Source organism: Helianthus annuus, chromosome 9 (assembly GCF_002127325.2).
Source record: "Helianthus annuus cultivar XRQ/B chromosome 9, HanXRQr2.0-SUNRISE, whole genome shotgun sequence".
Classification (NCBI taxonomy): Eukaryota; Viridiplantae; Streptophyta; class Magnoliopsida; order Asterales; family Asteraceae; genus Helianthus; species Helianthus annuus.
The window spans coordinates 74,800,502-74,814,752 of record NC_035441.2 but is presented as its reverse complement, the minus strand read 5'-3'; the positions used below and the strand labels follow the sequence as shown (position 1 = coordinate 74,814,752).

At 38.2% G+C, this 14,251-nt stretch overlaps 1 protein-coding gene across 1 annotated transcript; it reads left to right on the top strand.

Moving 5' to 3' along the window:
- Positions 1 to 6,108: 6,108 nt before the first annotated feature.
- On the top strand, positions 6,109 to 7,434 carry LOC110875677 (pelargonidin 3-O-(6-caffeoylglucoside) 5-O-(6-O-malonylglucoside) 4'''-malonyltransferase). The gene has a single exon (XM_022123881.1). It carries the CDS (start codon positions 6,109 to 6,111, stop codon positions 7,432 to 7,434), a length of 1,326 nt encoding a protein of 441 aa, XP_021979573.1.
- The last annotated feature ends 6,817 nt before the right edge of the window (positions 7,435 to 14,251 follow it).

Genomic DNA, 14,251 nt, shown 5'->3' with positions numbered 1-14,251 from the left:
GTTAAAAGAAACAAAATCCTATCCCACCCAAAATGGACTAATACCCTATAATCAGGTTCAAGTGGCAATTGGGCAAAATAAAAGTTCGTAAAGAATCCTGAAGCTCGAGTTGTTACCTTAAATGAATGAATGACGGATGCAGAGATTGAAACTGACAGTTGTCGGTTGAAAATCCGGTGAGAAATCTTCAATGTGGAGGAGAAGATATACACCACATGGCCGATTTCAACAGTCGATTTTAGTCTGCTCACAAGCATTAAATTGACCATTCATGAATAAGCGATTAATGATCCAATTAAAATTAAATGGTGGGTGTAAAGAAGAGTAAACATACCTATGAGAGTTCACCCGAATCCGATTTAGGGTTTCTAACAGGAAATCGGGTTAAAATTGTAGATTAAAATCAACCAAGATTGGTGTAAGTGTATAACCAAAAAGCTAATCACTTGTCTTAACTATAACCAAAAAGCTCAGAAATTAAAAGATAAAGACACAAACCTCATGATCACAATCCACAAGTTGTTGTTCACTGAGACTAACCAACTCCCCTGTTTGAAGAAAGTGAGATCCTTCCAAAGCTCCCGGTTGTACTAAACGACCAGCACAATCCACACGAACCCTTCAACAACATCCCACACATTAATTAATCAATCATAATATCTAAAACAAATCAACCAAAATACAAATACAAATTATGAAATAACATAAAATCGATCAATAAACATACCTGATTTTTAATACAAATACAAATAACCAGTCGAAAGAATCGGGGCCTTATTCAAACTTTATTTTGAACAAACTGAAGTGGTGCTCGGCATTGAGAAGATGATCGGTTCAGATTTCTTCTTCCGGAACCACATACCAGAAACCTGTAACTGGAGGCGACGATCAATGGAGGACAACAAATTTGGGATTAAGGTTTGGAGGAGAGAAACGGTTGGAGCATGTGAGGCGGTGGAGAATGATTTCAACTGATGAAGAGATGCTAAATTGGAGAATGATTTCAATTGATTGAGAGAATTGATTAGGTTTCCAAATTGAAAAAGTAATTTAGGCGGTTTCAAAAAGACTGAAGGAGGAATTCAATTGCCGCTCAAAGGAAAAAAAAAACATGAAACATTGAAATGCCACGTGATATCAAGTGGCTTAAGTTCATGCCATGTGACCTAAGCATGTTTTGCTTTATTATTATTTATAGATATAGATTTCTTATATCTGCATTGGAATTTGAGCCCATGATCTATCCTTTAAGATGTTTAAAGGTTTTGTCTTTTTCAATAGACCACACCTATTGGTATGGTGTGTTGTAAAATAGACGAGGATAAACTTAACACACCGGTAGGGTTGTTTAGAGGGGACGTGGCACGTGAGGATAAGCCCATCTCGTCTTTGAACATGAGCCAAGATACCGTCGTCATCCATGTAGGTTAGGCGGACGGGTTCGGCTAGCCACAAGATCAACCTGTGTAAAAGTTATTTTTCCGAGGACAATATGACAGTTTGAGAGTGTTAACCATTGATTTAAAAAAAATCAAATAACTTTCTCTATTTAATTCAACCCATTCCAATATTTTAATCTACCCCATCCACATAAACTCTCTCAATTTTATATTTCTTTCTAAAAAAATTCCTCTAAAAATGGCAAGGGTATCATGGACCGAAGAAAAAGACACTGCGTTGCCTACGTCTTGTGTTGCAACCCATAATGAACGAGCATCTACTAATGCATGGGTTTCATTTTGGACCTGGGTTTTTCAACAATTGTGTATTCATGTTGGTGAGACCAACCAAACCATGGATCAACTTAATTCACGTTTCACGATTATTTGTTTGAAAAGTTCAAGACTTCATTCGATGTTCAACAATGTGGAAAATCCCGACAATGACCTCTTGGAATTTGAAGTCATTCAAGTGGCCTTTGTCGACTACAAACATACGTACGACCATGACTTTGAACACGTTTCCGAGTGGCAACTTATTAGAAAGTCTGTTTATTTTTATGCAATGTTTAAGTTTTATGTAATGTTAAGTTCTATGTTTAATTACTTAATGTTAAGTTAAATTTGAAAAAAAAAATAGTTTATGGAAAGGTTAGCTGATGTCTGTCGGAGTGTGTACAAATTTTCATTATTTTTTAAGTACCTTTTTACACTTTTATCAAGTCTTAAATTTATAAAAAAAAAACGATATAACACTATCACTCTCTACAACACGTTAGGGCAAGTGCACTCATCGTTGGCGTTATATAGTGATGGTAAAATACTAAGGTCGTTCAAGGACATAAGAGCTTTTAATACCGGAATATCGTCGACGTCTAATCTAACCAAATTTTGAGTAAATATTTTTTATAAGCAAATAAAGAAACTAAATAAATAAATAAAAGAACAAATCGACAAGATAGAATCACTTGTTTCCGACTCATCATTTATGTATCCTTTGATGATTTCCACACTTTGCGTTTTTTAATAGATTATCTTAGTTATAGTGACATGTCCCTCTTTTGGAGGCAACGCTTAGCCATATTGGTCTGAGTCAGCAAGGATACAGTCACGCAAGGCCAGATTATTGAAAGATAATTAAATAAGTTATTAATGCAAAATGTGGCATGTCCCTCTTTTGGAGGCAACGCTACCCTCGGCCACATTGGTCTGAGTCAGCAGAGATACAGTCCCACAAGGCCGGTTTAAAGTTTTAATAGTAGTTTATTTGTAAGGGATTCAAGCCATTATTACTTCCCCCGATTTGATGTTATCTGCCTCAAAGGAAGTCCTAATAAGCTTAAATCAAGTCCTCACAGGATCTATATACTGAACGAGGCAAGAACTTTAACCAAACCACCCTTCTAACCCCTTCCAGGCAGTTAACGCGCTTTATATAGACCGTAAAGACACGAATTGATTCAACAAAACATGAAGAGATGATAGAATAAAGTTCACTTTCAATATAAAAACTAGTTATTAAAGTCATTAATACATACCTAATTAAAAAGTTACCAAAGCTTGGAAATCAAAAGTAATACATAAATAATTTGTCTTCACCAAGCGATGTAAAAGATTAGCCAAGCATGGTCGTTGTTTGACAAAAACTCTTACGATCAATCTTGGATCCCGAGACTACTATACACACTCTAAGGATGGATGATGGATGAATGTGGTGGATGATGGTGGTATTGTGGTGGTGGAGTGGTGACATATGTGAGAGAAGTGGTTTGCCAAGTGATGAGTTGCAAGTGAACTAAGCACCTCTATTTATAGCTGAAAACAATAAGCTTACACGGCCCCGTGCCTATTAGGCACGACCCCGTGTCCTTCTTCTTTGTCTTTATTTAATGCACTTGTCAGTCCAGATGCTCACACGGCCCCGTGTGTCAACGGCATGACCCCGTGGCCCTTGTACTTAATGTACTATCCAAGATTTGCAAATCTGAGAGTTGACCACAGCCTATGTCCATGAGACACGACCCTGTATCCCTTGTCTGATTTTGTTTGTCTTTTTCTTTAGGTAATCTTGAGTGGGGCACGACCCCATGCCCGACATGCACTACCCGTGCTTGGCTTCTGGTTTGTTGTTTTTGGTCTTGGGGTGAAGCTCGGAGGGTCGGTACAGTGTATCAACTTTCCTTCCTTTATATTCATGCTAGTTTTCACCGTTAATTTGTTCCTTTTGTACATTTAAGCTCTTTTAATCCTGAAAATCAAAAGTATACTGTGAATGCATTATGTTTATTGCTTTTGTCAATCATGTTCATGGATGTTAATATATCAAGTCGTAGTTAATTGTATAGGACAAGACGAGGTTTGTAGTGTAGTGCACATTCGCACAAATGCACAGATTCATGCGAATGGGTTAGATCCGCACCAGGGGGGCATCCGTGCATAATGCGCATTCTTTCTTATATTTAATATTAAACCACTTTAATGAAGACTACTAAATCAAAATAAAAGTTTCAAATTCTTGAAATATAGCCAGGATGAAATTAAATTGCAACGTTCTGTTGACAAAATTCAAAATTCAAAACTCAAATTTTAAATCTAAATATTATGATTGAATTCAAAGTCAAAATTTTGCCGCTTAGAATTTCCAACAAAACTATCGTAGGCAAATATTTGAACAAAACTACAACTACAATTCGAACCAAATTGAACCCTAAAATAGGTTTATCTTTGTTGTATATTTGGTCTATAACAAGTAATTCGAAGAATTAACAAACCTGGAACCAAATTGAAATTGCAAAGTTTGTGATAAAACCTGGATTAATTTCTGAATCGTATGACAACTATCAAATAAACCTATTTGCGGGTTACACACAATGATTTATCGGATTAGACAGAGATCACTCTTATTGGAATTGAATTTGATGAATCAATGATACTTTTGTTGATGGTATATATGTAACACTGTGTGTTCTATTGTACATATGCGATCGAGAGCCCCATTAATAAAACTTCACACGGCCTTTATTCAGCGTCCATGGACTTTTTGATAATAAAACTTCTTTTCATGATGGCCATTGGCCCAACAAATAAAACTATGTAATGGACATGTAGTCCATAAGTTAGTGGACTTTTAGTAATGGAATTTAACAAAATAATAGTATAAAACAAGTTCAACACCTTTAATTATAAACTAAGTATTAATTACAAAGGCCATGTAGATTATTTACATAACAAACTCGAATAATATTAGGATTAAATCGAGTCCGCACTCCCGCGTCACCTAACTCACTTAATCTCTAACGTTATTCCTCGATCGACAAGTTAATCCAATACCCTAAAATCTGTTGATAACACTAAAATTACCAGTATGACCCTGACAGGGAGCGAAGATTTACGGATTCTATCCAGTTCTCGCACATCGAGGGGCACAGTCTCATGACGGTCGAGGAGTTAACTTTGGAAATAATACTGAGCAGGGTGGGTTTACACGTAAGATTCTTTGCCATCAATTGAGGTGTAAATAGATAACTAGAAAATCTTGTTTTCATCACATAAGAAAATTCCAAAAAAACACAATTTTTAAAGTCAACATCTCTTTCGGTGTTATTGGTTTCTTCTCCTATTCAATAATACCGAATGACTTCCAAAATTACAAAAACAAAAAGACGTTGTTTCTCCCTTTGTTTGGCCATTAAAAACCAAAAATCTTAGTGTTCTCAGCCAAATTTCAAGCATAATCTTCTTCAAACCTGATCACGATGCATGTTTCTGTGCTTGCTCTGATCCTTAAAGCATCTACGACGGTTCTAAAATAAAATGGATTCTAACGTTGTCAATGCCACCAATCATGGTTGCACGCTAGTCGCTCCCTAGTCGGTCGACCGGGGAGTGGAGAGTACTCGGCATAGGCGGAGGGTACTCGGACATATCAAATTATAAAGAAATTAGTTTTCGGAAATTAAATATATATCTAATAACATAAATTTACTAATATTTATAACAAAATACGTGAAAATGATATTTATTATTTAATATGATAGTCATATAAGTTATGTTTTATTATTTTTTAAGTCAAACTCGGCCGGAATTGACCTACTAGATCCGATTTTGGCAGAGTTTGACCGCGTTTGATCGATTCCGAGTAATTAGGCGGAGTTAGAGAAAGACGTCTCGGCAGCCTACCTTGTAGCGACTACTCGAGGAGTACTCGACCCTAGAAACCTTGTTTTACAACTATGCCACCAATAAAATACTACTTAATCTATAACAATTATGAACTCTAATGAATAGTTCTTGATCATGAGTGGGTAATGTGTCACTAAGTGTTACCAACTTTTTTTCATTTTGGATATTATTTACATTTATAATGCGGGCAGTATGATTTATTTGTTGTAACATTATTAAAGCCATTGATGAAAATTATGTACTGTTCAGTACTATCTATGGTCTCACGGAATCAGAATTCTTTTATGGGTGTTGGTGTTTGAAAATGTGTGGTGAATAAATGTAACTTAAGGGTGGACATGTATACTACACATAAAGAAAATACCAGATATTATTACTTGGTGACTTATTCATGCAATTCAAAGATAGTACAAGGACTATATTGGTCATGTACTCGTAGTTTTACCATAAATAAGCTTTGGAGGATGATAACATTCAGACACAAAACATGGAGATCAAAACCAACTTATCCAAACTCGTGAAACCCTCAACACCAACCCCTTCAAACCTTAGTAACTATAACATCTCTTTCTTTGATGAGCAAATGCCCAATATCAACACACCACTCATTCTTTACTACACCTCATCACAAAACGCCCAAAATGATGTGCATATCAACACCATTAATCATTTGGAAACTTCATTAACCAAAGCATTAACTGATTTTTACCCTTTGGCTGGGAGATATATGCGTCATGGTGCATTCGTCGATTGCAGTGATCAAGGTGCTCTATATGTCCAAGCGACAACAAATTTCCGACTCTCAGACTTTCTAGGCCTAACGTGGGAGTTGAAATATAGTATGTTACAAGATTTTCTCCCGTGTGACATAGGTGAGTCTGGTGAGACTGATGATCCGTTGTTGTCAATTAAAGTCACAACTTTCGAGTGTGGTGGTGTTGCGATTGGTATGTGCTTTTCACACAAAGTTTCGGATATGGCCACTATGTCCACATTCATTAACAATTGGGCTGCTAGAAACCATGAAACATGCAATTCATTAGAACTAAGAAAATATTCTCCTATTTTTAACTTTGCACATGACTTCCCAAAAAGAGATGAACTTGATCTTAGTCCTAGAATTCCAAGGTCAAGCTTTGGGGTAAAAGCTACTGTGCGAATGTTTTCATTTAAAGCGAATGCAATATCAAAGCTGCGAGAAAAACTCACATTCAAGGATGATAGGACACATCGTCCCTCAAAGATACAACTTATTGTCGCATTATTATGGAAGGCCTTAGTACACGTAGATAAAGCAAACACCGGACAATCAAAGGCGTCGTTTATTCAACAAGGAGTTAACTTGAGGGATAAAGTAGTCCCTAAGTTACCCAATAACTTTTGTGGGAACTTTGTTAGTGTAGCAATTTCACGAATTGGGCCCGATCAAGTAGACAACATCGATCTTCAAGATTTCTTAATAATCTTGAATGACTCAATCAAGAAAATTGAGGGTAATTATGCTAACGCATTAATGTTGACTAAAAAAGAATATAATGTTTTGGTAGAGCCCTTTTTGGAGTTTAGTCGAAACATAGCCAATAATGATGTAAACTTCTACGCGTTCACGTCTTGGTGCAAGTTCTCATTCAACAACGCGGATTTTGGTTGGGGTAACCCAGTTTGGAGAAGCACCGGACATTATGCAGGCCAAAACTTTGTGCTCATGATGGATGATCAAGAAGGCGATGGAGTCGAAGCATGGGTTCATTTAGATGAGAACCGCTTGTGTCAATTGGAACAAGATCCGGATATCCAAGCCTACGCAATTTAGGCTCGTTTACATGATCGTATGTGAATATTCATTAGTGCTTCCGAGTTATCTATGTTATGTGGACACGTAAAAAATAAATTATTGCAATAACTACACAAGCTAACTAGTTCTATACCCGTCCGGTGGACGGGTTTCTTAATGTGAGGATAAGTACTTTCTTCATTGTATTCTAAATAAAACATTATTTGTTTAAAAAAAAACCAATATGTGTGGAATACAAATAGAACTCATTACACTAATACAACCCCAAAACGATATGAAACTGTAATTATTGAAATACTGATGAGATTATAAAATGAATCCCTCATATTATTTGTTATGGTGAAATTCTGAGCCCATATCCTGGAAAATATCTTGATATATATCTTGTTTATGTAGTATCTGTTTACATCCGGGATGCTAGTTCAGGATATTGGTAACATCCTGAATGGTATCCTCGGGATTACTAATGGATTATGTGCAGGTACGTGGGTTAGAATCTAGCAACGTTAACAAGACCTATTCCACGGAAGACTCGGTCCAAGTCGTTCAAATGAAGACGTTGAAGCCCGTATTACTCGGTCCATAACGTTCATAATGGAATATTCGGAGTAGCCCATATTTGTAGGGATTATTGTTTGTAATTCATTACTATAAATAGGTGGGTATATCAGATCAACTAGGACATCACAATCACACTCGCTACACTCTAACACTTGCTCTCTAGCAATTTTCACTTTTATACAAATTCATTGTAACACATAGCGATCTGATCTATATCCTGCACTGTATCCTGAAGTTTAAAGCAATAAGAAGAACAAGGCAGCTGCGATTGTCAGCTCCCGAGGTTTTGTGCCGGCGATCTAGATTGATCAAGGGCTTTCCTCGTACATCTCGTGTCAACCCCTTTACTTTTTGCTCATTGTTTGATCGTAGATACAGCTCAATATCCTGGGCCGTATCCTGAACACTGTTTTTTCCAAACAACATAACCAGCATATTTTCAACACACTTTTTAGCACACTACCTCACTTAACTAATTTGATCACTTAATTGCTTCGGTAATTTTTGACCAAAACAATTTGGCGCCCACCGTGGGGCAAGTGGTGTTCTCTTTGCTAAAAATTTTTGGTAAATCGCTAATCGGTTTTCTATTTTCAAAACCCTTTGCCACATTGTCCGTAATGGCCTCTAGATCAAACATGAGTTCCTCTACTGTGTCTGCTGTGACTTCTGCCACTACCGGTTCGGTGCTTCCACCACCTCCTCCAAGGATGCCAGCCTCTACACAATCTCAAGATGTTATCCCTACTCGGAGTGTCCAGGGATCGGCTCCTGTTTTAGCTTCTAACGATGAAATTCTAACCTTATTTGGAAGTGTGCAGGAACAAATGAGGCAGCAACAGGAAACAAACCAAATGCTTTTAAGGGAAATACAACTCCTGAAGTCTGGCTCGAGCAGATTTGCTGAGGATAATGTCACTCCATTACACCCCAGAGCGTTGAACTTTAGTTCAGCTATGTATACTGAGGATAACAGGGGGAATATTGTGCCCAGCCTTCCTCAGAATCATACTCCTGAAATACCCTCCTCGGTCAGGATATCAACCATGAGGAGCTCAGGATATGCTTCAGGATATGGGCAAAATCCTCTAACGGGTAACGTATCAAATAATAATAATAATGCTATTACCACTAACAGTGTTGGATCTTTGCAGGATACAACTGTAACGTCAGAATTATCCAGGGAGCTTCAGAAATTAAAGGATATGATATCCAGTGTACCTGGGGTGGTGCAGCCAATTCCTAAAGTGTCCCAGGATAGCCACAGGATATCTCGGTTCGTGCATCCTATATGTGATGCTGAAATCCCAAAAAGATTTTAGACTCCGAACATGAAGCTTTACGACGGAACCACGGATCCTGAAGAGCATATTGCCCAGTATAGGGAAAGGATGGAGATCAACCCTATCCCTCCAGATCTCAAGGAAGCGTGCTTGTGCAAGGGTTTTGGTTCAACCTTGACAGGATCAGCTTTGAAATGGCTCTTGAATGTTCCTCCACATTCGATTACATCTTTTGCTCACTTAGTAAATTTATTTAATAGTCAGTTTTCTTGTAGTAGAAGCTTTGAAAAATAAACAAGTGATCTCTACAGGATAACACAAGGGCCTCAGGAATCCCTTAGGGATTATGTGAACAAGTTCAGCCGGGAATCACTAGACATTCCCCATCTTGATGTTGCAACAGCTGTGCAAGCTTTCAAGATGGGGCTGCAAAAGGATTCTCAATTTTATCAAGACCTTGTAATGAACCCATGCAGGAACCTGGATGAAGCCCGGAACAGGGCCCTAAGATATATTCGGTTGGAGGATGACAGAAAGATGCAAGAAAGGATGAACTCATCCAACACTTATGAGTCAAGTAACAGGAAGTCAGAATCCTCATTCAAGTCATATCGGCCTAAGCCATATGGCAGAAATGAGAACAAGAGAGTGAATGCTGTCGAAGATGAGGATCGTGAAGAGTATCCTGAATTATCTGAATATTGCTTTTCTGTTAACATTCCTGAATTGATGTATGCCATGTAGGGTCTAGGGGACAAGGCAAGATGGCCTCGAAAGAATCAACAAAAAGCAGATTGGAAAGACAAATCAAAATGGTGTGCTTTCCACGAAGATTTTGGACATATGACTGAGGATTGCATCGCTCTGAGGAAAGAAATAAGCTATCTTCTAAGCAAGGGATATTTGAAAGATCTCTTAGGGAGAAAGAAGAATAAGGGTCAGGATACTGAGAAGGATCCTGAGCGAGCGGCATCACCTCCCGCCGATGCCAAGATAATCAACTTCATTTCAGGAGGATCCGACATTTGTGGAACTTCGTATTCGGCAGCAAAGAGACATGCAAAGGAAGCTAAGGCCGAAAGGGGAGACAAACCTGTCAGGATGACTACCCTCACAACTGACAAAGTGATCACTTTTGATGCAGATGACAGGGATACTGTCCAGGATCCTCACCATGATGCTCTGGTAATAACGTTATATGTGGCTAACCATTTTGTACGCAGGATACTGGTTGATAATGGCAGCTCCGTCAACATAATCCAACTAGAAACTCTGAAGAGAATGAATGTGTCTCCAATGGATATCACTTCAAAATCTACCGTGCTTGTTGGGTTCAGTGGAGAGGCTAGAAACACAGTGGGAGAGATAAAGTTGCCAGTATACGTTGAAGGAGTCAACAAGATACAACGTTTCTGTGTGATGGATTCTCTATTCTGCTATAACATCATCCTAGGAAGACCGTGGATTCACGATATGAAGGCCGTACCATCGACATATCACCAACGCATCAAGATCCCTACCCCTTGGGGGGTTGTCAAGATCGATAGTGATCAGCAAGAGGTGAAAGAATGTTACTCATCCTCAATGAAATCCTCGACCAAGCCAAGTGCTGCATAGCAATTAAAGATGCGGGCCCAGGATATCGTGGAGAATCCGGAGCAGGATGTGAAGAAAGTTATCCTGGATCAGGATAATCTTGATATCTCGGTGCTCGTAGGGACCAATATCCCTCAGGATATTGAAGAGCAATTAATTAACTTTTTGAAATGCAGGATGTCAACATTCGCATGGAAGCATGAGGACATGACAGGTATATCTAAAGACATTATTACTCACAAGCTTGGAATTGACAGGTCATTCAAGCTTATACAACAAAAGAGAAGGAAGTTCGCCCCTGAGCGGAATGCAATTATCCAAGAGGAAGTTAAAAGATTATTGAAGTCCAGGATGATTAGAGAAGTCAAATTCCCTAGATGGCTAGCAAATGTGGTAGTGGTTCAAAAGAAGAATGGGAAGTGGAGAGTCTGTGTAGACTACACAGACCTGAACAAAGCTTGTCCAAAAGACCCATTCCCTCTGCCTCATATAGACTCGATGGTGGATGCCACTGCCGGTCATGAAATGTTGACCTTCATGGATGCATCCTCAGGATTCCAGCAGATTCAAATGGAACCTTCGGACCAGGAGGATACTGCTTTCATGACACCAACAGGTATTTACTGTTATACTGCTATGCCTTTCGGTTTAAAAAATGCAGGTGCAACGTACCAGAGATTGGTGAACATGATGTTTAAAGACAAACTGGGGACACCATGGAGGTGTGAGGCGGTGGAGAATGATTTCAACTGATGAAGAGATGCTAAATTGGAGAATGATTTCAATTGATTGAGAGAATTGATTAGGTTTCCAAATTGAAAAAGTAATTTAGGCGGTTTCAAAAAGACTGAAGGAGGAATTCAATTGCCGCTCAAAGGAAAAAAAAAACATGAAACATTGAAATGCCACGTGATATCAAGTGGCTTAAGTTCATGCCATGTGACCTAAGCATGTTTTGCTTTATTATTATTTATAGATATAGATTTCTTATATCTGCATTGGAATTTGAGCCCATGATCTATCCTTTAAGATGTTTAAAGGTTTTGTCTTTTTCAATAGACCACACCTATTGGTATGGTGTGTTGTAAAATAGACGAGGATAAACTTAACACACCGGTAGGGTTGTTTAGAGGGGACGTGGCACGTGAGGATAAGCCCATCTCGTCTTTGAACATGAGCCAAGATACCGTCGTCATCCATGTAGGTTAGGCGGACGGGTTCGGCTAGCCACAAGATCAACCTGTGTAAAAGTTATTTTTCCGAGGACAATATGACAGTTTGAGAGTGTTAACCATTGATTTAAAAAAAATCAAATAACTTTCTCTATTTAATTCAACCCATTCCAATATTTTAATCTACCCCATCCACATAAACTCTCTCAATTTTATATTTCTTTCTAAAAAAATTCCTCTAAAAATGGCAAGGGTATCATGGACCGAAGAAAAAGACACTGCGTTGCCTACGTCTTGTGTTGCAACCCATAATGAACGAGCATCTACTAATGCATGGGTTTCATTTTGGACCTGGGTTTTTCAACAATTGTGTATTCATGTTGGTGAGACCAACCAAACCATGGATCAACTTAATTCACGTTTCACGATTATTTGTTTGAAAAGTTCAAGACTTCATTCGATGTTCAACAATGTGGAAATTCCCGACAATGACCTCTTGGAATTTGAAGTCATTCAAGTGGCCTTTGTCGACTACAAACATACGTACGACCATGACTTTGAACACGTTTCCGAGTGGCAACTTATTAGAAAGTCTGTTTATTTTTATGCAATGTTTAAGTTTTATGTAATGTTAAGTTCTATGTTTAATTACTTAATGTTAAGTTAAATTTGAAAAAAAAAATAGTTTATGGAAAGGGTAGCTGATGTCTGTCGGAGTGTGTACAAATTTTCATTATTTTTTAAGTACCTTTTTACACTTTTATCAAGTCTTAAATTTATAAAAAAAAAACGATATAACACTATCACTCTCTACAACACGTTAGGGCAAGTGCACTCATCGTTGGCGTTATATAGTGATGGTAAAATACTAAGGTCGTTCAAGGACATAAGAGCTTTTAATACCGGAATATCGTCGACGTCTAATCTAACCAAATTTTGAGTAAATATTTTTTATAAGCAAATAAAGAAACTAAATAAATAAATAAAAGAACAAATCGACAAGATAGAATCACTTGTTTCCGACTCATCATTTATGTATCCTTTGATGATTTCCACACTTTGCGTTTTTTAATAGATTATCTTAGTTATAGTGACATGTCCCTCTTTTGGAGGCAACGCTTAGCCATATTGGTCTGAGTCAGCAAGGATACAGTCACGCAAGGCCAGATTATTGAAAGATAATTAAATAAGTTATTAATGCAAAATGTGGCATGTCCCTCTTTTGGAGGCAACGCTACCCTCGGCCACATTGGTCTGAGTCAGCAGAGATACAGTCCCACAAGGCCGGTTTAAAGTTTTAATAGTAGTTTATTTGTAAGGGATTCAAGCCATTATTACTTCCCCCGATTTGATGTTATCTGCCTCAAAGGAAGTCCTAATAAGCTTAAATCAAGTCCTCACAGGATCTATATACTGAACGAGGCAAGAACTTTAACCAAACCACCCTTCTAACCCCTTCCAGGCAGTTAACGCGCTTTATATAGACCGTAAAGACACGAATTGATTCAACAAAACATGAAGAGATGATAGAATAAAGTTCACTTTCAATATAAAAACTAGTTATTAAAGTCATTAATACATACCTAATTAAAAAGTTACCAAAGCTTGGAAATCAAAAGTAATACATAAATAATTTGTCTTCACCAAGCGATGTAAAAGATTAGCCAAGCATGGTCGTTGTTTGACAAAAACTCTTACGATCAATCTTGGATCCCGAGACTACTATACACACTCTAAGGATGGATGATGGATGAATGTGGTGGATGATGGTGGTATTGTGGTGGTGGAGTGGTGACATATGTGAGAGAAGTGGTTTGCCAAGTGATGAGTTGCAAGTGAACTAAGCACCTCTATTTATAGCTGAAAACAATAAGCTTACACGGCCCCGTGCCTATTAGGCACGACCCCGTGTCCTTCTTCTTTGTCTTTATTTAATGCACTTGTCAGTCCAGATGCTCACACGGCCCCGTGTGTCAACGGCATGACCCCGTGGCCCTTGTACTTAATGTACTATCCAAGATTTGCAAATCTGAGAGTTGACCACAGCCTATGTCCATGAGACACGACCCTGTATCCCTTGTCTGATTTTGTTTGTCTTTTTCTTTAGGTAATCTTGAGTGGGGCACGACCCCATGCCCGACATGCACTACCCGTGCTTGGCTTCTGGTTTGTTGTTTTTGGTCTTGGGGTGAAGCTCGGAGGGTCGGTACAGTGTATCAACTT